Source organism: Thunnus maccoyii, chromosome 13, assembly GCF_910596095.1.
Source record: "Thunnus maccoyii chromosome 13, fThuMac1.1, whole genome shotgun sequence".
Classification (NCBI taxonomy): domain Eukaryota; kingdom Metazoa; phylum Chordata; class Actinopteri; order Scombriformes; family Scombridae; genus Thunnus; species Thunnus maccoyii.
In genome coordinates this window covers 5,767,959-5,794,938 of record NC_056545.1, presented here as the reverse complement: position 1 = coordinate 5,794,938, position 26,980 = coordinate 5,767,959, and the positions used below count along the sequence as shown (strand labels likewise).

The following is a 26,980-nucleotide window of genomic DNA, read 5'->3' as shown; positions in this document are numbered from 1 at the left end:
TGAATAAAGGCAGGTTTTCAGTCTTGATTTAAAGGTTTTCAGTCTTGATTTAAAGATCTCAACTCAACATGCCAAGATAAGATAAGGGGCACGGTAGGCAAATGCTCTGAAGCCAAATGATTTTTTTGTTAATTGAAGGAATGACCAGGAGATCAGCATTGAGAAAGCACAGAGGGTGTGCTGGTGTATATGGTGCATTTAGTTTATATAGGTAAGGTGGTGCAAGTCCATGCAAGGCCTTATAAGTTAAAAGAAGAGCCTTAAAATCAGCTTTAGCTTGCACACGTAACCACTGAAGAGAAGTCAGAATGGGTGTTATTTGGTCACATTTTCTAGTTTTTATCCAGATTCTGGCTGCAGCATTCTGAAAAAGCTGAAGACCTCAAGTAGACACAACAAGGAAGACCAGAGAAAAGGACAAGAGTGCAGTAAGAGTGCAGTTGTCCGAGTCACAGTGACCTACATCGATCAGAGTATTGGAGAGTTCACAGCAATCATTGTGGACAAGTGACTTTATCCTTGATTGAGTCAATCGTATTTGTAAAGAATTTCAGAATATCATCAGCATTGAATGAAAAGCTATTAGCAAGGACATTCTGTGTGAGTTTGGTGACAGTATCAAACAGAAACCCTGGATTATTTTTGTAAATTTTTTTATCAGATTAGACTAATATACTGTCCTAGCAACTAAAAATGCACGTTTATATATAAAACTGTCAACTCAGGCAAGGCGAAAGATCTTGTTTTGTCATACGCCACCTGTGCTCAAACTTTCTACAAATCCGTTTGAGTGCACGGGTGTCATCTGAAAACCATAGTGCTGATTTCGTTGGAGTGCGTTTTCTGGTTGTAAGAGGAGCAACTGAGTCAAGCATTTTGAGCAAGGCACTGTTCAGATTGTCTGTGAGATTATTAAGGGAATCAGAATTTGCACTACAGGAGTCAAGTATATTAAGTAAACACGCAGCCAGTATAGACCTCGCAGTGGTGTCGATACGGTGATGAGTATGTGTTGGAGAGAGAAACACTGAAAAAGACACAGGAATGATCGGAAACTGGAACCTGCAAAATAGATGAAACATCAACATCAATACCCTTTGAAAAAATAAGGTCCAGTGTATTTCTACGGTTGTGAGTAGCATTCTTCACATGTTAGGTCAAATCTAGACGAGTAACAAGGTCCATAAATTCCACTGCTCTCACCAGTATCTCACCAGAATCTCACCAGTTATTTACATTCAAGTTAAAATCACCCAATAAAATTACTCTGTCATACTTGACAAGAGCAACAAGAGCTTTCAGCACCTACATTCCCTGTAGCTTTTGTTTTGATTATATCATTCTATGATTGTTTTATCAAGTACATTTCCTGGTTGAGCAGATGAGCTTATACTGCAGGATGACTGGAAGTTTCCCTTCACATTTTAAGGAGGAAACTATGAGCAGCAACCTAAGATTTAAATACTTTAATGAGCCCAAAAATACATGAATTCTCAAGACAATTCTCCCCCTAATTACCCAATTATAACTTATATGTTTTCTAAGTTCAATAATTGTTCTCATTCTTATCTTTTTGTGCTAGATATAAGCAGCAAAGAAATAACCGCTCACTATTTAAAGACGCCCCTCCTCACACAAACCCTTTCTTCCCAAAAAACACAAACATACACACACACGCTGGCATCATTTTGCACCTCATTGCTGAATACATCTGAGTACCAATTCTGTTTGGACATCTGGTTTTGTTTACTCAAAATTACCTGAAACAGAGGAAATGAGGTGACAATGTTTTCCCTTCGGGGCTTATTGTTGATCTCTTCATCACTGTCTTCTCTATATTATTCTCTTATCCTGGATTTTCTCTTCATCAGGTTACACTTCAGTCAGTGCTGGAATTCAACATATTTTTTCCTTCTGTAACTCTCTCTCCGGAGCAGTCTAATGGCAGCTCGTTGATGACACCACATGAACTAATGCATTATTGATTGTGGTCAATGGGTTGTAGATTAATAATGCTCTTGAAAATACTGTTGCATTACCGCTGTCACAGTCAGGACAACAGGAACAGCCAACAAGATGATTCTTTGTCAATTTTTTTGCTCGGAGTAATTACTCTGAGTGTTAGACAAGGGATGAAACAACAAAAAGATTTGTTTGTAAGTGCCAATATTGACTTCTAACAAAAACATCAGCAAGACATAAAACTAGAAACTAACCAGTGCTCTTTTTTCAAGTCTGCACCATCATCTTGCTCAACGCTGATGTTTACCCATTTTGAAGCTGAAAAAGAGGAAAATGTTTTTCTAGCATTCTGGGAGCTTTTTCCATAAATTGTTTACACAAATCTTTTATTATTTACAATGGGAATATTTCTTGTAGATATTTTTTTGGCCAAAAGATAGGAACCTTGTGCAGTGAAATGAAAAGATCAATATGAACCTCATGTTTGTGCCTTATGTATAAAGCTCAAGTCAGGATGTCGTTAGCCTAGCTTAGCATAAAGACGGGAAGGAGGGGAGACAGCTAGCTATTTGCCTGCCAATACCACTAAAGTTGTCTTATTTACACAATATATCTTGTTTGTCTTACCTATACATGAACAGAAATGTAAAAAAAAAAAAAAAAAGAAAATCTGTGATATCAGGGGGACTTCGATTATCCTTTCGCCCAGTTCTTCTGTGCAGTCTTTCTATGGCATGAGCATAGACTGTATATGAACGTAGTGAAGTGTGATGTCACCCATTGGTTTGTATTGGAGCCAGTTTGAAGCCCTGAGTTGCAGCTTATAGTCGGCGTCGTGTTTTCTGTTTGGAGCCAGGACCTTCCAAATAGGGAGTGGGGGCGTTGCCTTTCATGCTCTGGAAACATGCCCCGCTACTTTAGCTAAACTGTCCTAACAGGGTAGGTATCATAAACAAACAAAATATTATGAATTGTCAGGGAGAGCAGCAGGTGAGCGAGCCGTCACACTTATTAGAGGGACTGAATTTAGCGATTGAGACCATAATGACTTGTTGAAAAAAAATATTGACTCTGTCTCTCTAGAGAGGAGTTAATGTTTTTTGAATGGGAGTCAATTGGAGGCAGGGACTTTTTGGAGGCAGCATTGAGTGGATGTCAGTGATATTGCAACAAGAACTGACTCAATCTCAGTAAGAAAGCAAATGGTGTAAAATCGTAAAATCTTGAATTGTTCCCTTAAATTCGTACCTTGTAAAAAAAAAAAAATGCTTTTAAATGCTTTTTAAAAACAGTGTTATAGATGCAAGTGTTCTTGACTATAAAGCAGAGACTTAACCATTCTCACCCCTCTGTTCACCGGCTCTGTTCCTCTGCTTTTGTAACTCTGCCTTGCAGTGCTTTGATCCAATGAACTCTCCCTGTTAATCAGTTCAAACAGACCCCTGATCAAAGAATAAAATCCTTCTGAGCTCTGAAAAAGCCCCAAGCTACAGCTTTTAAAACATATACTCTGTGCTGTACAGACAGCACATCATTAACTGAATGGAAACGAGGGTGGACATTTCTGAGCTGTGTTTACTTCGTCCCTCTCCTCACTCATTTACGTTTTCACCACCCACTACTTTTAAAAAAGGGCCTCTATCTTGAATTGTTTGTCCAACATGATTGCTAGTGAGTTGTTATCAAAGCTGAAGGGTGTAATGAATATCATGAAAGATTTAAATTGTTTATTTTGATAATGTGAAGATTATAGAGGACAGCTCATCAAAACATTTCCCTCTATATTTCCTTGAACAGTGATTGCAGAGGGGTTTTTTTTCTCCCTCTCTGAAACTATAGGAACTGGACTCAAGTGACATTAATTAGGTAACACATACATAATTTAGTATTTTGATGAAAAAGGTCATCCGATAATCCTTTTGAGATGTCATAGGGAAATGTAATTTATACATACTGTAACAGAGCAGCTGTAAGAGCAGTGGAGAGGAAAACGCTGGTTTAAATAAAAACTGCAGGATTCGGTTATTCTTGTTATTTCAGTCACATCACAATGCAATACGTGGCAGGACGCACATCTTAAGGGAAACGTGGAGGTTGCATTGTAATTCTGTGCTGTCACAAAGCACATATAGGGGATGTAAAGAGATGGAAGCAGAGAATCAATAATGATTGTGATAAGGGCATGTGCATACAGACAGTGATGTGATATTTCCTACGATCTGCTCTTTTGAATCAAGTCTCATGTCAAAATGTCAAGTGTTACTGTTGCTCATTGCATGAAATGTGTAGGAGAAATGTCATTTTCAGCTCACATTTTCACTATTTACTCTTCACTCTGATAAAATAGCATGCCCCTTAACCTAAGTCAGTGCATTGTGAACATCATTTTTCCTTCCCTCTTGTATGGTGACAGTCAACGCTGTATTGAGCGGTTGTATATGTACTCACCCTGTGGGCCATATTGATGACAGCTTTAGCGTGTCACAGACTGAAGGGGGTGTTTGTTTTCAGTGAGTGATGTCGAGACAAATAGGCTGAGATCTCATCACGATGTTCCTGAGAGGAACCTTTTGTGGGTGGAGGCTCGTGCGGATAGTTTCTTCCAGATTTCATTAAAAGGCACTCAGACTGAATGGTGGAATGGCTCTCTGCTTTTGTGAAGGACAGACGGCGAGCGTTTCACTCTCAGCTAAAGGTGAGGTTTGGACGGGTTGAGTCTCGTCACGGGAGGAGAGAGATTTAATTTGCCCCGTCGCTTGTAACCTGAGGATTACAAGCCCAGCTAGAAAGATTTTCATAACAGGAAAGCTGTTATCCCATCTACATGACTCACTCATATGTTTGTGAGGGTAAAACAGAGATCCCAACCAAAGTCGATGGTATCTAATCAGAAGAGAGAACACTCAAATATTTCATGTGCACAACCATCAGAACAATCAGGTTACATACCAAAAGCTATTGATTGGTGAGAAGCAAATCTTCAGCCACTGCAATTATGGCTGTTTGAAAATGAGAGGCAGAAAGAAATTTGCAATCTCCTTGCACAAACTCTACACTCAGGCCTTAAAATAGAAGAAGAAGAAAGAGACCCAGCAAGATTAGAGAGCAGTGATTGTTTATTGACAAGACCTGCACACTGTTTTCATTCACAGACAATTACTGATTAATTCATTGCACATAACTCCATCAAAGTAAGCAGGAATGCCATTAGAAACCTGTCAATTCTGATCAGTTTTAGTGACACTCTTAACAACAGCCCCCATGCAGAAATGGAAATATTTATAGGAAAAGTCAGATTAGTTATTTCAGCAATATACAAATTATTAGAGATGTCTGACATATCTGTTGCATCAAAGTCCAACCATGTCTCCTACAAAATACATTTAAATTCTGCTAATTTTCCTCACCTAATACATTTTGGATCGCATTCACTGGGAATGATTTTCTAATCGAGAAAGTGCAACATTTTTACACTACATAGACTGCATAGGGATGAGGTAGAGGTGGATGTTTGGCTATACAAAACACAGGACTTTGAAACCGTGTGCTGCATCCCATGTGCTGTCAGGTTCAGGCTACTAAAACACTTGGTTAAGGCTGGGAAAAGATTGTGGTTTTGGTTAAATATTTTTTTAAAAATCAATGCTTTGGATCCAGTGCTGTGAGTCAGCATTGACTTTTTCAATATTTAACCAAGGCCACCATGTTTGAGTGCTTCAAATTGTCTAAACACAACCATAGAAACCATAATCGTGCTTTAGTTGCCATGAGAGGAGCTTAGGCGGATGCAGGGACCAAGTTTAACTTTTTGACTTTTTTCTGCACTGTACAACAAAAACAAGAAGTATATGTTTGTTTGCTGAACTAGTCGTTTTTTCCCCCCAGCAAAATATACAATCTTGCAAGTAGAAACTACAGCATTATTAAACATTTATGGTTATGTTTAGGCACTGGCAGCACTTGGTTAAGGTTAGGGAAAGATCATGGTCTTGGTGTAGTACAGTACAAGTTTGCAGTGACTCGAAGCATATTTATTAACATTTAAGTGAAACCACAATCTTTCACTAACCTTAACCAAATAGCTGCCTGCCGCTTTTTAAAATGTTGCTAACAAAAATGGCAAGACTGAACCAAAACGCTTCAGATGCGGACCATAAAACCAAAACAATGACCTTGCTAATACTGGATGGTAAACTACCAACGTGAACTTCTGCTCAACTCCATAGACCCTAAGTCTATGCAAAAAATACATCCGCTGTTGAAGTCTTTGAAGTCTTAGCAGAGACTCAGGGTCTGTGGAGTTGAGCAGAAGTTCACGTTACTATCTTACCATGCAGTATTAGAGAGTATTATACGATATAGTATTACAGCCTGGTATGGTCACTTGATGGTGCAGTTGAAATCACAGATCGCTCGTCTGGTACAGATTGATATGAAAATTATGGGGGTTAAAAAAACACTCCAAACAGTTTATGAGCAGTCTATTATCAGTCAGGCACAGAAAATAGTGTCTGATCCAACTCACGTTCTCCACCCAGAGCTCCAGCTCTTACCTTCTGGTAGAAGATTCAGGGTTCCCAAGAGCAGGCTGAACCGTTATAAACATTCATTCCTGCCTATGTCCATTAAGCTTCTCAATGCTAATGTAATGTAATGTAGATGTTGGCAATGAGGGTTGTGCAATATGTCGCCATTGTCAGTAGGTGTGTATGTGTATATGGGTACAGGCAAACTGTGTATTTGTGTATGTGCAAACTGTGTATGTGTATGGCAGCCATGTGCTGTTAAGATGCTGAGGTTTTTTCTTTTACTATACAGTATGTATGGTTTTATCTTCTGTGGAACTGCAGGACTGAGTCCAGACCAAATTTCCCTACAGGGAAATTAAAGTATATCTTATATTATCTCACCTTAAAGATGATGAAAGAGATAGAGGAACAGAGAAAGACTGATTGATTGTTCACAATTCTGCACAATGACATGAAAACAAATTAGCCAGTTAGATTAGTGCATTAGTGATTAATACATCATTAGTTACTGTAGATGCTGCATTCAGCCCTAAATGCAAAATTCATTAATAATAAAACAGGAACATTTTGTATTCAGGGTTTGTGACCAGATAACCAGTTTATAAAAGGACTGTGGCACCAAAGGATTAAATTGCAGCATGAAAGAGTAAATCATATTAATATAAAGTAATATGCTTTAGCAGAGTTTCAGATTCTTCACCTTGACTTTATTTAATCAAGAAAGATGTGAACTGAGACCACTTATCATAATGGCTGGACGTTAAAATTCTACTAACCAAAACCACTAATAGTAATGGTGGATTGTCTCCTTACAGCTTTTGTGTTTACATCAAAACCTGAATGTCATTGCGGTCGCTTTTGCTGATTTTTTATTTATTTATTTATTTTTTTTACATTAAGGAATGAGTTGACCAATCATAAAGCTTCAGGATGTACAGTACACACTGTGACCTTTAGGGTCCTATAGCCATTTTAACTGCCTTGTATCTGTCAGGAAGTCTGAGATACACCAATCAGACTAAAGGAGCTGTTTGTTAAGATGGAGCCTTTTTCATCAATGAACGTGTCTGACAACTTATGTGAGCTGTGCTGAACGCATAACATTGATTACACTCCATTGGAAGCCGAGAGCTATTGGACAGCTTATTGGATATTGACTCATGGATCCAAACATAAAACTGTGATCAATCTTTAAAACTATGGTAAAACATTCAACTCTTCTTCTAAACTCTTCTAAAGTTCTTTTCTGAAGGTGATCAACTGTTTATGTACAATTACTCTGCCTTTGTCTCTTTATTTATTCTTAACAGAAATACATGTCCTCAGATATGTAGATGTAGAATATGCATATTGTGTAAGCGCACTTGCAAAGAGCAAATACCAAAATACACCATCTGACAAGTATCAACTCAGCTATAAAGCTTCTGGCAGCAGCGCTTCATCTGTTGAAGCCTTGATGAATACATTATCTCTTTTTTTCAACTCAGGGGTAACTTAAGGAAAACTTTAAAAATAACTGCAGAGGTGTGTGTTGACAGCTCACTAAATGGCATGTTTAATAGTCAAAATCCAGTAAGCTATTTAATTACCAGAAACAAATACATTGCCAGAATTTCCTGTTATGCTCTGCTATGTTTTTCGTGAATATGTTAATGTAATTGATGATTTGGCTTTTAATTTTGGCGCTATTTTGTGTGTGTGTGTGCTTTTATGGTCTGGCAGGGATGTATTGGGCAACGTCGAGGTGATGCAGTTGGATTTCGAGATGGAGAACTTCACCAGCCTCTCGGTGACCAGGAGGATCAACTGGAACATCGACTACAAGGGGCAGAACCCACCTCCCGATTCAGAGAAGGTTGTGACTGAGCTGACGGTAGTGCAGCGGGACATTCAGGCCATCATCCCTCTGGCTATGGTGAGTGAGAGTTAAATTCAATTAATTCCTATTATTAAACTAAAATTTGCATATTAGGTTGAGAAATAAGATTCAATTACATGTACTTAATGGAAATACAACATCACATCATATTTCACACCAGAAAAATAAGTTAAGGTTATCTGGCCAATTCAGGTCCTTGTTCATGTTAAGCTTTGTTGAATACATCAAAATGCCAGAGATGTATGAGGGGTGGAAGTAATGAAAAATAATTGAGGAAAATGCATGTCAAATAAAAAATAGAGTGGTAAAAATGGATGTGAAATGAAGTGATTTGATTAATTTAAAGCCGATTTCATTAAAACAGTCATAATAATAATGAGGAAAACATCCATGTTTCATTATTTTCCCCGTCTTATATTCATCACTCATCATCCACAACATAAAACTGCCATTTATCATTTAAGGAAAGTGGCCTCAAGGGTGGGAGTAACAAAAAATAATTGAATGAAGTGATGAAAATGCTTACGAATTAAAAATGGAAGTGATGAAATGTATGTGAATTGAAAAATAGAGTGATGAATTGTCAGTCGATTTGATAAACTTGATCAACGTTTTTATTTGAAACAGTCTTGCTCTGATAATCAACGATGTTGTGTTGTGAATGACGAATGATCAATGTGAGATGGGAAAAATGATGAAACATGGCTCTGTTTTCATCATATCACGACTGTTTCAATCAAATCCGCTTTGAATTAATCAAATTACTTGATAATTTATCACTCTATTTCTATTCACGTCCATTTTTACCACTCTATTTTTCAATTCACATGCATTTTCATCATTACATTTTTAATTACTTGAGCTGAAACACCTCTTTTTAGAGGAAATTTTGGATTTAAATGTTTGCCTTGAGCTCTAAAATGTAGGTTAGATCATGAATGTACTGTCAGATTTCACAATAACAAAGTATTTTGCTAGAAGCTGTCAGTGGGTTTGATCTCATGCAGTAAAAGCCTTGTTCCATGTGAAATACTACACATCCTATTGTGAAGCCACACAAAAGCTAAAAAGTTATACCTGGTTGGTTTCTTTGAAAGCTTAACACACCTTTAAGACTCTGAGAGTGACGCATGAAAAAATGTCTGTTAGTCAAGGCTGATGTGAGATTATTATTTTTATATATACAGAATTTTTGCCTATATAGTATAGTTGCACAGGGTACACTTTTCCTACAGTAAGCCTACTCTGAAAATATTTATTTATTTGTTCATTTATAGGGGACAGTGCACATTAAAAAGCTGTTAGCTCAACAGCTAGTTTATACCTGTATACCCGACCTGATCCAATTTAAAATTGACAAATGGATAAAAACACTTCATACATTGCAGAATTACAATCAAAATAAGAGGTAAAAATTGTTTCACAGCTCTTTATCCTAGCAATGTTAAACTAACTATACAATCAGACAATAGCTGTGTTTCCACTAACCAATTTTTATGTGCATTTTGAAATATCACATTTAAAAAGCTTAATGGAAACACCAAGATTTGAAAAAAACTTACTCAATTTGAGGTGGATTTTGGAAATGTCAAAAAAGAGTTTATGCGCAAAATGGGGAATGGAAACGCATTTGTCGAATAAATAATGGCGTAGCAAATGTTTAACTCATATGACTGATCAGCTGTTTCCGCTCTCAGCGTTTTGTAGTGACTCCAGACAGCATGAATCATGGCCAATACTAGCTGACATGAAAGAACAATTACAACTTGTCCAGTTGAAACAAAGTCCTGAAGACTTCTCTCCATTTTTCTCTCGTCAAGGCAATTTAGCTATTTGTTTTGTTTCCGGTTGGCAACCTCCACTTCTTCTACTGTGTTTACTGGCGGATTATTTAAACCTTTGCAATCTTCTAATGAAACTATGCGTTGCATAGCGTAGTTTATTCACTTCAAACCAGTTGATGGAAACACACCTAAGTCGTATTTCCCTTTTTGCAACATTTTAAAAGTTTACTTAAAATTCTATAACAAAAATAACAAAACATCATTTATGGATCCATATTGGAATAGATTTTAACCATATTATAAGTTGTGATTTTTAGAATGTTGTAAAAATACTGTAAAAAACCTTACATACTAGATACATTTTATCTCTGATTTATATGACATTGGTGATAATAACTGGGTTGGTTATAAAGTACTATGGCTGTTTATAAAGTGAGTGTATCTGCTTTATTATGGAAACTCCAATCAGTAAAGGGTTGAGGTGTGTTTGACAGCTGGCGTACTGACACTGTGTCTACACTGAGAGGGTCTTAGCTGCGTTTTTCAGTTGTCCATGATGCACGCAACCTGAAGCATTTTTTAAGGTTTCAAGTCTATTTTCCTACATTTTACACGTGTAACTATAGTCACTGGGCCTTAGAATTTTCTCTTATGTATGAATGAAATTTACGGGTGGTCCAGACCTGTTGCACGTGTCATCATGTACGCGTAAATCATCTCATCATCTTGTCTGACTTACAATTTAAGCCCTGATCTGAATTCATTTGGAAATAAACAAAAAATGAATATATAATTAAAACAAACTTAATGCAAAATTAATATTCTATTTACCATGTTATCATCATGGCTGCCAATTTACTGAAAGATTTTTTAGATTTTCTGATTTTCATTGGCATATTTTGGCACAGCAACCTCTATATTTACGTAGTAGCTAGGAAACCTCTCTGACTCCGTCAGTCGCCTCTGTTATATCTTCTGTTACAGTTGTCAGTGTTAACATCACCTGTGGACTATAATATTATCTTGTTATTAACTCAGTGGCTGTCACACCCCTTGACTGCCTCCCATCATTGACCACTTTCCTTTAGAAAAGATGTTTTTTAGCACCTAAATTCAAAGCATTCCCTATTTATTTCTGCCCAGCTGGTTTAATGACATGTGGTTAGCAGCTGGAATCATATTTTTTTCATATTGTTTTCAGCCATCTACTACTGACACTCAAATTTGTACTGATTTCGCCTGCTGATTTCTGAAAGCAGGACTTGAAGCTGCTTGGTGTTTTTACTCTTTGGGAGCTTTTTTGTGACTGAAACTCACACAATGCCAAAAATGGCAATTTTAGGGGTGTAAATTATGCCAATGATTCACACTTACTCATGAACAGAAGGCGTTCATCTGGCTGAAATGAGTAATTTAGGACAAGTTCAGGCAGTTAAGAGAGTTTGTTGAATCCAACTTGGAGCACTTGTACGAGCAAACCTCACAGAAAAAGTAACAGAGTTTTAGGATAAAAATGTGAAAATGTTCTTGCATGGGGCCCTGTGAGAAAACACAGGAGACCTATGCTCAACACTGTACCTGAACACCTCCAATGTAGACACACAGACAGACTGGTCTTTTTAAAAAAAATGCTGTGTCCAAATCCCAGCTCTGGAAGTCCAATTGCATCCAATTGCCAGGGGAAAAAATTGAAAGCCGACTCTTCCACTGCTACAAACTGTGTTTCTTTAAGTCAGAGATACGTATGAGCTTTCTAGGTTATTCAGTGCTAGTAATGATGTTTACATGTGTCCCAAGAGTCAACAGGAATTCTCCGTGCATCAAGGTCACTTTTTTCTCTGCACTAAAAAGGTTACTTTTGATAGCTTTATTCGTGACAGCCTGCACTTGTGTGCATCTGTACAGAGCATAAGACAGATATACAGACAAATATATTGTCATTACAAATAAGTCTAACACCTACATTCTCTGTAATGATTTGCTGTTTTTTAAGAAAGGCAACCAATCCCATTGTCTATTACTCTTGTGGCTCTTCCTTCTCCTTGCCTCGTGAAAGGTGGCAATTAGCGAGGGTGGTAAACAGATTATGGGAACAAAGGGAAATTAATCAAGCAAGAGGTGCCGAGTACCTCCAGCTATGCTTTACCCTCTTACTTCCTCTCTTGTGGTCCTGCTTCATTCATTTGTTCGAGTGGAACCCAGTGTGAAAAAAGTCCAAACCCAAATGATAGTTTCTCATTAAAATGTACACTGTGTGGTAAATATAAAAGATAGTAGATGTGTAGCAGTTGCAGAATGAGAGATGGTTTTGTTTTTCTGAGGACAGCAATGTTCATCGTCTGGCAGACTCTCCAAGACACAGTGAGGTATCTGGTCAGTAGAACATTCTCTGAAGTATATTGTAGGTTGTATATTTGCATAATTACATCTGTTCTGCACCTAAAGCTCCATTAAATATACTTGAGTCGCAGTTATGACTTTGTGTACGGCACATCTGTTGTAACATAAGGTTCACTTCATATCTCCGGTACCCTTGACATTTGGGATTAGCATGCATCTTGTACCCAGATGTGTTTAACTGCGTTGCAAAATTCGACTTCTGTCTGTGTGAGTTTTCCTTGTAGAATTCATATTCTTAAGAAAGATGGCACAAACTATCTGGGCTTTTTTTTTCTTAGTTGCTTGCCACCTCTCTGCACTCTACATCGCTTGGTATTTAAATCTATGGGTAAATGGTTATGTTACTGTATGATTTAAAACACATGAGACATCTTCAAACCACACGTACATTTTGAAGAGGGCTGGTATTGTCATCATCTTCAACATTTTTAGGGAATTTGGAGGACATCAATCGTCTTTCCTGTCACTGTTAAAAGACTTGTGTTAAAATTGGAAAGAAAGGAAAATGTAACACACTGCAGACAAAGCCCAGTCAGGCTTGATTAATTCAGAAAGTTTTCACACCCTCTAATGCTCCCAATTAGTCTGTCAAGCTTTGCTAACATTGTTCATTGATATAAATGGTCACAGTTCACTTCAAAACCAAACTTGAGGCAACATTTATTGATTCCCAAATATGAGGGAGTCCTGCAGGTAGTCACGGTTGTCACCTTTAAAGACACACTTTCATCCATCATGTGAGTTGTGAAGACTGAATGGATTGTAAATTATATCAAAGCAACAACTTAAAGGATAAGAGGATAAGACATTTTTTTAACAACAGTCAGGAACTCAAATGAACATTGAAACAGGTTTTGTTTGCTGTAATCATTCCTCCTGTCCTTGTTTTGTTGTTGTTGTTGTTATTTTTTTTATAAAAGTGTATTTAAAAGTTTATCTGAGGCTTTAGCAGTTTGAGTAGGTCAAATCAAGTGGATATCACCTTTTTAGTACATAATTCCCTCATTATTTTTGATGAATATCCATTTGAGTTTTCTAAATCACAGTTAATTCTCAAAATGTTTGCTTTTCAATATTAAAACGTGACTTCAGCATTCATGTGTTAATTATACTTATTGTTTTGAACAAGCCAGTTGTGTTTAACCTCTCTGGTATTTTGTGCTTTAAAAAAACCTAGAGGCTTTTTTATTGTAAACTTTGAAAAACAGTTTCTGTTCTGAAAAAGGAAACAGACGAGGAAAAAAAAGAATTTCTAGTCTGAATCGGACCCTGCAGCAGGTGCTTATCTCTCACAGGAACACAGTACGACACTGAGGTACAAATTGATATTTTAATGTTTAACATCAGAATAAACTGCAATCAGCACAGAGTACATGGTCGCTGTGTATTCATCAAACCAACCAATGTTTCTCAAGGGCTTTCTATGAGCATGTCCGTGCTGCTCAGGTCAAGAAACTAACAGTTAGAATATAAATGAATCAGGTCAGAAAATGTATTTGCAAAGCAAAAACAGTCTTGAAGTACAACAAAGACTGGCTCTAAAGTCGCACGTCTTTCCACTTCTTTTGCTGTAGAAGATGTGAAGCAACTAGGACTCTTCGGCTGGTGCTGTACACCCACTGACAGCTTGTAGAACAGATCAGCACTTTCAGAAACTGCTGATATAGAGAGGTGGTAGGTGGATTTGTCTCCAAAATACAAACATGATGCGCTTTATGTATCAAAGCAACAGAGATGAAGGACTAGGATGGACCCCCAGCTCTTGTGAAGGAACATGAGAAGAGAGAGAAAATGAAGAAAAGTGATTTTTATGGTTGAAGGATCACAGATTGTGTGCCAACTACAGTTGACCTGCTGCAGATGAGAGGCAGAAGGATGAAATTACTGGTGAATTTACAATGTGAGAGGAGAAACAACTCCAGCATGCTGAGGTTAAATCAACCCTACAGCTTATTACACAGTTTAGGCCAATATTAAGACCTGTTTCTGATTACAGAAAGAGCGAGAACAGGTCAGTAGGAAGGAAACAGGGAGGATGATGCAGAGCAGAGGGGAGCGCGAAACTCCATTAGCTGCTCTGTGCCACAGTAACTGCCAGGTGTTAAATAAAAAATGGTGTTTTGTGTAACACAAACCCCACAACTTGAAGTCACACATCACGTCTGCACATATATATCACTTTGCATTCATAAAGATACACATCTGGCAAAATGTATTGCTTACATTATTGAAAAGCATGGCACTAGTGAGCTAAGTATTTAAGTGTAACACGCTAAGTCAGCTCGCTTCAGTGCTTGTCAGACTATAAGAGTGGGCAATTCCAACAAAGCTCGACAGTAATTTATTACCTTTAATGGGATGACAGTAACCGGAAGTAAATTACTATCTGTAATCTGTAAACACAGTGCAGACAAAAAAGGACTGATTCTTATATGCCGTAATAAAACATTTAGACTGAGATTACACAAACACACTCATCTATGATAGATATTTTTACCTATTCTGCAATTTAGAATGAATTCTGATAATCCTTCATATTTCCAGGTCTATATTTATATTTGGGTGCTCTATTGGAATATCTTTGCATGATTTACAGTTCAAGTTCAAAAACCTCTCTCTGAAACAGGCTGTTTTAGCTCCTGTCTCTTTAAGGCCAACCTCCTGATGAGCCCACTCTGTTTGATTGGTTAGCTTCTGAAAGCTGCACCTTGGCCAGCTTTGTTCTTTATTCGAAATGGAAACTTCTCTAATACATCCATCTATACATAAGACATAAGTCCGAATCTGATCCGAAATATGTGAGCGAACAACGCAAACAATACAACCTTAGCTACAAAGGTTACCAACGGACCGCCATTTGTAGGCATGCGTAAACAATGTGATGTCATCACGAGGATGGAGTAGAGGTAACTTTTCAAACGAAGCGTTCAGAGCACGCTGAAGCCTTGAAACTTTTTCTATGTTAAACATAGACATCCAACATTATAACAGTATAAAAGTAACAGAAAATCACAAAAAGCGTGATATGTGCCCTTTAAAATAAATGACACTCTTGGTTGTATTATGTAGACTTTAGACTCCAAACTAATCAAAAGTTTGTTATTAAATTTAATCTCAAATGTGAAAGATCTGAGTTCACATACCCAACATTTATACAACAGTGTTGTGTGAAATAAGATAATAAGATATTAGATATAAGATTTTTTTTTTTTAAAAAAAACAATATTAAAGTTCTTTATCAAAAGGATTCAAGGCAATGAAAGCCCAGCTCTTAATTAAAAATATATTCAGTTTGAACTGTTTAACTTTATTCCCAAAATAAGCAGTTTTACTTAGTATGATGCTAGAATGAAAACATATTTGTATCACCATTAAATATATCTAATATCTATATTATATATCCAATATAAATATTAATAGTATCTAATAACTGTTCTACTGCGTCATACCAAACATATTAATTAAGCTAAATGATAGCTGTGATGACTGACTTTTGTTCCAAGCTGAATTCAGGTAAAGTTAATTAGTACTCCCAAATCAGCACACATTTAGTTGCAAAGCGTCTTGTGTATTTTAATACTTACCAGATGCCAGAAACAGGAAGGGGAGCTCAGGGATGATGTCTTTCAATTAGTATTTCACCCTGGAGTCCTGTCAATTATCCACAGAGGTCTGCTGTGCTTTGCTTCCCTGTTTTAAAAAACTCAGATAAATAAATAAAAACAAAGTCGCTCTGTCTGTCTGCTACCTTAGGTTTAGTAACAAAAACAAATTCCGCTGAAATACTTTGTCAAACTGGTTTTGGATTTACTGTTGCAAATGAAAGACTCACAAAATTAGATTGGTTTGATCAGATGGAATAAATTAATTTGCCGCTCTAACAACAGTATTTGGGGTGATGTGATTGGCAGGAAGTACACTGATTTACTGACATTTTCAAGGGATTCACAAAATACAGATTATCATGCAGAAACAAGGCCAAGTGATAATTTGATTAGACTTAGAGCTGAAAGGCGCTCTATACTGGAGTTATGATAATGTTTAAAAAATACTTATTTTCTATTCCAGAACATTAAAAAGGGCACATTTAAAGTTTCAGGCTCACACTGCTGCTATATTAATTTGTTTTAATGAGCATTTTGTATCCTGTTGCTCTTTATTTTTCTGTAAATGCTGTACAGTGACCTCCTTACGTGACTGTTGATTGAGATTTCTTGACACCTTGTCAGAGCTAGATAGCGGCTGACCCTGACAATTTCTATGCCTGTTTTCTTAAAGTAGCTGCAGATTTCAATACTTCACCTCCTACATATATTTTTAATGTTCTAACTAATGAGATTCTCAAGGTATGGAGGTCAGCCCGCAGTGTGTCATCCATCTGTTAAACCATGGAGATGTCATCTCTTCCAGGCCTATTTTTAACTTGTCAGTGCAAAAATACATAACTGACTAGCTCATTCTTTTCTTTTCAGTTTCAGTCTGGAGTAAGAAAGCCACAGTGCGCTATCACTGCTGCGATGAAGCCTATGAATGATATTATTGATTCCCCAGACAATAAGAAGAGCTTTGCAGCCTTATTTATTGATCTGTCTAACACCTAAGCAGAGTTTGATTAACATAAGAATGTCTGACAAAGCATTAGTTTACAATGTTTTCTTGTCAGATAAGACTCAATGTGTGTGAAATAAATGGACTCAGTTGTACAGTAGCTGTTTTACTGTACTTCATACTTAAATGTGAATCTTTTTTCATGGAGGCACTTTGTCAACTACAGTCTACCTTTGCTGTTGTTTTACAGTATCAGCTCTTTTTAGCCAAGCTACAAGTCCTTCAAATTAAACAACCAAATGCATCATTTGACCATTTCACTTCATGGGAGCATTTTCTAATGTATCGGCAGTAATCAGCAGGACATCATCATTTGTCTGTACTGTCCAAAGCCGTCACAGACCTTCGCTTTCATGGCTACAGTAATAACCATGGGGTTAAAAGGGGACAAGGGGACAAAGGGGACAATCGTAGTTAAGTTTGTTTTTTTTAAAAACTGTCCTGACTTGTAGTTGGAAACGGGAAATGAACAGCAGTCTCCTGTGGCAAAGTCCACTGTTGGGTTAATGTCTCCATGCATCCCTCCTCCTCCAAATGGGAAAAACTGTCATCCGGACCACTGCTCTGGGTCATAATTAGTGCGGCTGCTAGATGGCATCTGTCACTCAAACATAACTATAGGTCGTTTTCTGCTGACTGACATTACAACGTATTGTTTCATTTTTCTTGGGAAGACAGTCGCTCCAGCTAAGACTAAGAAACTTTGAAGAAACTCACAGACATTGTGGGAATTGTTACAAACATTGATAGATGTAGGTTTTTGCCTGTTATTGGTATTTGGGTTGACAAATTGTGACCTGAATATACAGTTTTACAGAAGTTATTTTCAGTCACCGTCTCAGTGAGCCAGTTGTTTTGCTCAGAGGGGACACAAAGCTCTGTTTTCTGCCTCAGCCACTTGAACAAAGTCTGTAGAAGATATTGAAATGAAAGAAGTTGGTGATTCCAGTTGAATTAAAAAAACGAATGTTACTGTAGGTCCATGGTATATGACTCTACTGGTTATTGCCTCTGTTATTACTTAATATATTGATATAGATTTTGCTTCACATACATGTTTCTGTTATATACTAGCTCTATGCTTTCTTGATTTTGTATATCTTGTCTCAGCCATCTCCAGTGTAAAATTAGTATATTCTGCGCACCTTAGTATGTTGTGTCACTCTCAGAGGTGAAGTTCAGTGTCATGCCTAAGGACATTTCAGCACTGACTACCTTTGTTATTTGCTTAAGGCTACACAGAGTAGGTGCTTTGACAACACTCAGTCCTGAATCTGTGTATAATATTCCTTCTATGAATAAACAATTTTGAGCCTGGCAGTTGAGTGGAAGCATGGAAACCAGAGGGGAAAGAAGTCTCATCCTTCATGCTCTCCACACCCCTATTAAGACTTAAAGATGAGTGTCGAGCAGAAATTTAAATATACTATTTTTGATTTCAGGGAATTTCCATGGTCTCAGTCTCTCTCCTGGGCTACTTGTACACCACAAATGAGAAAACTTGTTACCCTCTTGCAGCTTACATGATCTGCAGGAAAAATAATGAATTGATATAAACTTCAACTGAAGGCCTGGTGTGTATTTTAATTGGCTGTTTGCATGCCAGTGCAGTCAAAATAAAAGTGCAGATAGGATGACAATGTTGGCCTTGTTTATGGCTAGTTTATCAGAATTTGTCGTTTGTCGCGTAGAATTTGCTGTGTTTATCACAGTTTGATCCCTTTTTTCAGATTTTTTTAAATGCACAATACATAATTTCTACCGCTAGGGGTCTCTCAATCAAAACAATAACAAAAGACAGCGTTTGATGATGTTGTGAAGTAACGTGGGATCATGGGAGTTGTTGTCTTCATTGTTAAACAACCAGCTTCTCTGGGTTAGGATTCCTTCAGTGTTCATCGTTCAGGATGTTTTTTCCGGGAGCCAAATTATTTCCCAGAAGTCTCCTCTCCTCCAGAACAAACATTTGATCATCAAATATTCCTTTTAGTCATTTTTAAAGCAAAAATGCCAAATATTTACTGGTTCCAGCTTCTCAAATGTGATGATTTAATGCTTTTCTTTGCCATACATGATACTAAACTGAGTATCCTTGAATTTTGGGCTGTAGGTCGGGCAAAATAAAGACATCACCTTTGATTCTGGGAAATTATGACATGTATGTTTTATTAGTTTAATCAATTAATAGAGAAGACACTCGGCAGATTAATCAATAATGAAAATAATTGTTAGTTTCAGCAAATATCAGGACCTCACATGTTATCAAAAAAAGGTAAACTATTAGACAATTACAGACAGATTTACGAACAGCTAAGAAATTATCTGCATTTTTATATGCTCTCTGCTAAAGCTTCATGAGTGAAATATTAAGGTTTTTAATGGTAATGCACACATGATTGAAACTGAATTTTGTAAATGGGGGAAATAAACAGAATAACTTCTGGGCATTTCGGGCCATACTTACTGATCTTAACCCATATTTATGAAAGTTTGCTTGTACATGTCATGGTGACTGCAACACTTTATGCATTTTCAAGAACTTCCATCTCTGAAATTCCAGCCGTGACCAAAGCCATTTCCTCTAACATCCAACTCAGATTTCCACTTATGTGCTCCACCTATAATTGTACTTTTTTGATTTAATAATAACAATTGTACATTTGGTAAGCTTCAGCTTCAGATCCTGTGCATCAGTGTAGTAAATGTCATTCTCTTTTTGTAGACTGGAATTTAAGCTTGACGCTGTGATTTACCTGTTAGGACCACATTTTTAAAATGCATTTCCTGGAATCATTAAGGGTAAGATTATTACCTTTCAACAAATTCTGTCCTTTCTCTTTCCATTTCATTAACTGCCAGTTGCTCACTGGAAAAACTACTTGAAATAAAAATGTCAGTTGATGAAATCAAATGAAAGACGTCTCAGTAAAATGAGTTCTGGTCTACCACTGAGAGTATCACCTAGGAGGCAGAGGTAACGGTTTTAAAAATGGACATCAGTATTGCTGATGAAATATCAAGGAAAATCACTCACTACCTCTCACTGTTTCATGAATATCATGTCTGTTTCTTTGTCTCCATAGGACACTGAGATTATCAACACAGCCATTCTGACTGGACGCACTGTGGCTATTCCCGTCAAAATGGTCTCCATAGAGATGAATGGAGCAGTCACCGATGTCTCAGCCTTTGTGCAGTGCAAGTCTTCCAATGAAGACATTGTTAAGGTACAGTAAACCTGATTTCCTCAGTCTCTGTATCTGGGAGAAGATGCCAATTTAGAAAATGTAATCCCTTTACTCTTCCACTAATACTAGAGAGTGGCCCAGCACCAGCATCACAACATCAGGAAAGCATAAAATCTTCATTTTGGGTTGCTCCATATATACTCTTGATTTGATTCTTGTCTTATTCTTCAGATAAAATCAATGGATGTTCATAAAACTCTACATATAAATATGGTTACAAAGGAGCAGCAAAAGCTCCATTATATGCTTTTTGAAGCACCACACCTGCTGCTTCTCTGTGAGCCACCTTGTCCACAGAGTTCTGCTTATCTGCTTTAGTGCAAAGCCTACGCCCTCCTGTTGTTCACTTTAGTGTGATGGCTACAGACAGATACAGCACCAGTGTCCCAGGATGCAGAACAATCATCGCTCAGGCTCACAGGGAATCCAAGCTGAGACTACAATATCAAGTCTCGATTGTTGATTAAATAAATTAAAGTGGGATCACAACAACTTGCAGAGCACATTAGAGGCTGTGATTACGCTGTTATTATTTTCTCCAGTCAATTACAATGATAATAGATTGTACTATATGCAGATTGCATAATTGTATAGGCAGTACTGTGAAGTGTAGCAGTGCCGTTTTGCACTGTTGATCATATTAAAAGTGACAGTGTAAGGGGAGTTGTGACCTTAGATGAAGTAAACAGTTTATACTGTATATGATTATAGTCCGAATCATACAGCCAGCTTCATCTTTCCTCTCAGGTTTCCTCTCATGCAATCCGCAGCATAATAATACTTTTACATTTCCAAAGGCATGCTTCATAAAATGGGTCACAGGAGGACATTGCAACAATAAAAGAATCGCATAAAATGAGGAAAAAAGAGAACAAGGTATAATGAGGGGCTTGCAGTATGCATGTGTGGCCAACAAGCCTGCACAAACTACCTGATGCCTGCAAATCAGCACCGAACATAATATCAAAAGACTGTTTCCAGAACCTTGTTGAGTCCATATGTTGAAGAATACATTGCAGTTTCTTAGGTGCAGAACAACAAACTAACATTGCACACTACCACACTGGTTGTTTTGACCCAGTGTTTGACACAAGAAGCTCAGCCTCAAAACTGTCAAAACAAAGAGCATTTGACATTCTAAATCTGCAAAGGATACATGTTATTTGCAGACAAACCATATTTTAGTTTGGGTAAATAACCCAACAGTAATATAAAAAATGACACCAAGACTTGGTCTTGTCTTGGGAGGTTTTCTACCTATGAATAATTGATAACCATAACCCAGTATTGTGTTGGTGCTATATATTGTACACAAAATGGGTACATTTTGACCTAGTGATGTGTGTAATTTAATTTAAAGGTTGTGTGTTTGTTCTAGCTATTTCCTTTTGTTCTTCCTTGGTTTTGTTACATGGACAACTGCATAAGATTTCTCTAGGGTGTGTGACATACTTTCAAACAAGTTTTCTATCGTACCATACAGAACAAAATGTCTCAGACTGAAAGCAATCTCACCATGTCTATCATAACACCACAGTGGGCTTGCACCATACTATACTTCACTGGTTAAAATATGGATTTAATCTTGCCATATTTCTTTCTTAAATCAGTTTAGATGTATTAATCACACTTCTCCAACTATATCTTCTTCGTATTTAAAGGTTAAGCTCAGAATACAGTAACAGCTTCTTGTGAATGCACTACACTCAGTGGGAAACAGCCATCGGGGAAAAGGGAGGCCAGACGTGACTCGCAATATGATCGACTTGTGAACTGTCTCCCAGTAACTGAAATCTTTAAAGTGGTTCATGTTATTTTCTCCTATTTAAAGATTGCAAAATTCAGTTCACTCTGAAAAGTCTTTTGTTCAGTCAACATTCAAACTATCCATATCAAGTCAGATTAATGAAATCCTTTTTGGTGGTTTTGCAGCTCCTCAAGGACAGGTGAGGCAGGTTTCATTGCAGACTTTACAGACTGAGGCCATTAAGCCAACAAGCCGAATCAGACACTGACTTCTATCACTGTGATAGACCAGTATCTGTCCAATATATTTTTACGCTGATATACTGGACTAACCCTTATGTTTGCTGCCTCACGCTGTTATCTTGTATACAAATTGGTTTGAATAAATAGACCCAGATGCCCAAGGGAGAACAAATTAAACTACGTATTAAACTATAGCAGCAACGGGTTTCCTCTACAGCTGTGTTTCCTTAATTTGGGAGGGGATCCAATTGTGGTGTATTGCATTGTCTTGTCAATAGAAAAGAACAGGTGTTGCATTGGGATGGCTGGCTTCAGAACGTCATTCATCATCTTTCATTATCCATTTAAGACAAGGTGCTGGGCCATGTGATATTTAGTGGGCTTGCTTCAGTGGCCCTGCCACTGAACGTTCGAGGTTAATTTAAAATGAGCCCGTCAAGCCCAGGAAATACACCAGTAACAACAGTTCAATAAAATGTCCTCCAGAATACCGAAATAAAAGATTCTCAGGGAGCCTCACAAAGAAGGAGCACTCCATTACTTGTTTGGCTTTTGTTTTTCATATATACTACACACATTACTCTCTTATGCCAAACATCATGCCGATCTATTCTAATCAGATTTTCTTGTTTTAGTTGAGGCATGTTTTCTTTCTTATTTATGAGTACAACAGATGAGTGGTGCAAAATACATACAGCATATTGCTTTCCAGTACCTTGACACATCTCCGGCGAGCCTCGTGACTGGAGACTGCAAGTCAAACAGCATTTAAACCAAAATTATTTTGAAGACTTCTTCCTTGAATAAAGCTATATTTTTAGCCCAGCGTTCTTCTCATTTGGATATTTGAAAGCCCACAGGCTGCTGTATTTTTCCCAACTTTGAGAGTAAAAATAGGTGAGAGGCTGTCATTTCTCTTTGCAGGCATTTTTATTTATTTCTTTAGTTCTTTCTTCTTCGGAAATAACCAAGTTGCAGTGTACATCAAGAGCCTATAGCAAATAAGCCAGTTCTGTGTGTGCACAATTGTAGCTGTGTGTGTGTGTGTGTGTGTGTGTGTGTGTGTGTGTGTGTGTGTGTGCAGGAATAATTATTAAGGCACCCTAGTTTCACAAGGTGGGAAAGGATAGAAGGAAGAAAGCTGTGAGTGTGTCAGGAGGGTAGGGGGAATTGCTGGGCCATCATAGGCAACAGAGACCAACCTCCATCCCCCCACTGATCATCCTCTCCCCTGGCGTTGTGACTCATATAACCCATCTGAAGACAGAGATAAAGCCTTGTGTCTGCACATCACATCTCATGCCTGTGGTCATCCTGTTCATACTGTACCTTGCTGAAGCGAAGGCTCCCTCCTTCATACCTCACTTCCACAGTATTGTGACACATTCACCTATAGTGCAACTCCAAATTTAGCGTCTAAAAGACAAGAAATTAGCAAATAACAGTGGGGACAGCTCTTGTTTTCCTGCTTAAACATTCCTGCAGCTAAGGTTGCAAGTGGGATGATAATTTTTCCAGAGAAGATGCAAAAATGTAATTGGTGACAGCTACAATATGATAACATCCCAAGAGTATGTGGGTCACCTGTCATTACTATGTTCTTTTGGTCTGTTTTTTCGTGGTTTGAGCTTCTTAGTTCCCATTAAAGGGGACATATGCTTTTTATAGTTTTCTGTTATTTATATGCTGTTATGATGTTGGATATCTGTGTTAAACATCGTCAAAGTTCCAAAACTTGCCTTCGTTGCTAAGGTTGTTGCTGAAGTTTTTCCATGTATTGTTTGCATTGTCCACTCTCATATTTCAGATCAGATTTTGGCTAGAACATATATAGATGTACTTGAGAAGTTGACATTTTGAGTAATGAGAGAAAAAATAGTGAAATCCTACTACTATAGTTTGTTTCATTGTTTGTTGATGTAGCCTACTGAGCTGGCAGAATTCTCCCAGGGGTACCTTCCAGAAGTTATCCTATCAGAGCAAAGTGGGAGGAGGCGAGCCTTAAAGAGACAGGAGCTAAAACGGCCTGTTTCAGACAGAGGCAGAACTGAGAGGCTGCATAAAGGGCCAGTTTAAGATAAATAAGGAGTTTTTTTTAACTGTGAATCATGCAAAGATATTCCAGTAGAGCCCTTGGTTAAAAATATAGACCTGAAAATTTGCATATGTCCCCTTTAAGGTTAATGTTAAAGAATATGTTCACATTTTTCAAGTCTATCTTGCAACAACGTTTGTATGTGCATTGCAACAGTTTTGGTCGTTCTAAATGTTCCGGCCATGCAAATTGGAAAATTTGGGAGCAAAAATGGTTGATGGACTGTGAAAACCCTAGAAACAACAATGGAGTTAATTCCAGGTCATAATCGCGAGGCTTTATCAGTCTGACTTAGCCAATTAAAGTGGGTATCCTCCAAATTAAAATGAAATTTCCTGAACATTGTTTCTCTGATGTGCTGCAGTTTAGGGATAATAGTACAAACAGGGAATTTCGCAGTAAGAAGAAAGTAACTTTGGAAGATATCCACTTGATTTATCTAACTCAAACCTCATGTTAGCTTCAGTTTGTGAAGGTCTCTTTCCTGTTTCAACATGTCAGAGCCCCAGGTCCATAAAGAAATTGTTTTCACACTTTGGTGGGGAAGAAATTGACTGGCCTGCACAGAGCCCTGACCTCAACCCTATCCAACACCTTTGGGATGAACTGGAACACCAGTCCTCAGCCAGGCTTTATCTCCCAACATCAGTGGCTGACCTCACTAATGCTCTTGTGGCTGAAAGATCGCAAATCCCCTCAGTCAGGTTCCAAAATCCTGTGGAAAGCCTGAAAGCCAGAGGTGTGGAGGTTGTTATAGCAGCAGATTAATGCTAGTGGTCTTGGAATGAGATGTTCAAAATCACATATAGGTTTAATATTCTGGTGTCCACATACAGTACATTTGGCCATATTGGAAGTTTTTGGTTTTATTTGCTGACTTTTTGAGATAGCTGCCTCTGAGAGTTCTGCCTCCAACCTACAATGGAGGGAAATGGAAATTAATGATTTGGGTGAACAAGCCTTTAAAGTACACTTGATCACTACTTTGCAAGATAAAATAAATAAGAACATTTTTATTGCATTCCAACTGTTTCCAAAAGGCTCCAAAGTCATAGCTTTCCAGAACATCAGATCATTTTCCCAGTCAACATCATTAATCCAACCAACAACAGGCTAATGGGGGGTGGCTCATTTAGCTAACAGAGCTAAATTAACTCATGGTTGCACTGTTCTTGAAGCCAGCACACATCCATCACGTGAAGAAAATCTTCATAACAGCTACAAGACACAATCCCAGTAATGCTAGCCATATGTCAGCTTTCACTCTGTGTTCATTTAATACATACGTTATCCCTAAATGGAGACTCCATTTGGCAGAGTGTTGTGGCAATTAATTTAGTGAGAATTTAAATTTGAAAATAAAATCCTGAATAATTGTGGTTTCTATTTGGAAACACATGCCATGCAGCATGAATATGTTAATGTCATCAAGAGGACTCAATTTTTTCTGCTGCATCTGAATCTTTGTTATATACTGCTTGTCTTTGACATTGAAACATGGCTGAGAAAACTGCCTGTCTTCCTGTAGTCTGTTTGATACACTTAAAGGAAATCAGAGTAGAGGAGTATAGCATCACCTGCAGATGCAGCACTGGAAGAGAAGCCGTGGTTGTGTAATCACTTGGTGTGTTTTAACTTTTAAGCAGCTCAGCTGAGATTTCTGACCACCTCCAGGATAAATGCAACTCCAACATGGAAAATATTCTGAATCCTTTGTCTGCATCTGGTTTTGTTTATTTTTGTATTTTCCCATATATGTTTTTTTCTGTAAAGACCTTTTTGTTTTTTGGTGACCAGCTGGTTCATATATCTGCGGCACATACCATGTAACCGTGGCAACTGGGGTTCCAGTCCATTATGTTGCATGTCATCCCTTTTCTCTCTTGACCTCCTGCTGTCTAATAAAAGCAAAATGTCCTACATACACTATAAATTTAAAAATATATACTGTGCTGTCAGAGAATCTGCTTTTGCCCATCCACCTACAGTACACTACCCTCGACCAAAGCTAGAGAAACCATCTAAGATTGTTGTTACTGTTATTTAATTGTAATTACACATTCTTGCTGATGTAATGCTTATTATATTCAGACAAGTAACTGATTTATTAATGGAATTGTGAATTATGAATTACAGCATTAGTATTTTATGTCCTTTCTTGTCATCTCTGTCTTTGTGTTTTTATTTTGCGCACACATAATCTGTGAACATGTTCTTAAGAGACTAACATTGTCATATCAAGATCATGACTTGCAGATTAAAAGATTATAATGAAAAGCCTGTGTGCTTTAAAGATGTAGGCATTTCCCATGGCAGGAAGGGCCTAACAAAATACACTTGTGTTGCAGTATGGAAAGTGTAGCTTCCAGTGTTTTCAGAGCTTGACAGATATAATGAACATCTCGTCCTCTGCTGCATCCATTTTGACCATTCGATTCTGTCTGTGGCAACTTTGTGGAAGTGCAATACTAAATTGCTGCAGTACC

The 26,980-nt window shown here is 37.6% G+C and overlaps 1 protein-coding gene across 2 annotated transcripts in view; it reads left to right on the top strand.

Annotated features, from left to right (window-relative positions):
* Nucleotides 1-26,980, top strand: part of tmem132e (transmembrane protein 132E) — a 404,517-nt gene that overhangs the window by 339,934 nt on the left and 37,603 nt on the right. For both annotated transcript variants that reach the window (XM_042430844.1, XM_042430843.1), the window contains 2 exons: nt 8,214-8,406; nt 20,246-20,389. In XM_042430844.1, coding sequence (XP_042286778.1) covers nt 8,214-8,406; nt 20,246-20,389 — 337 coding nt within the window. The remainder of the gene's footprint in view (nt 1-8,213; nt 8,407-20,245; nt 20,390-26,980) is intronic.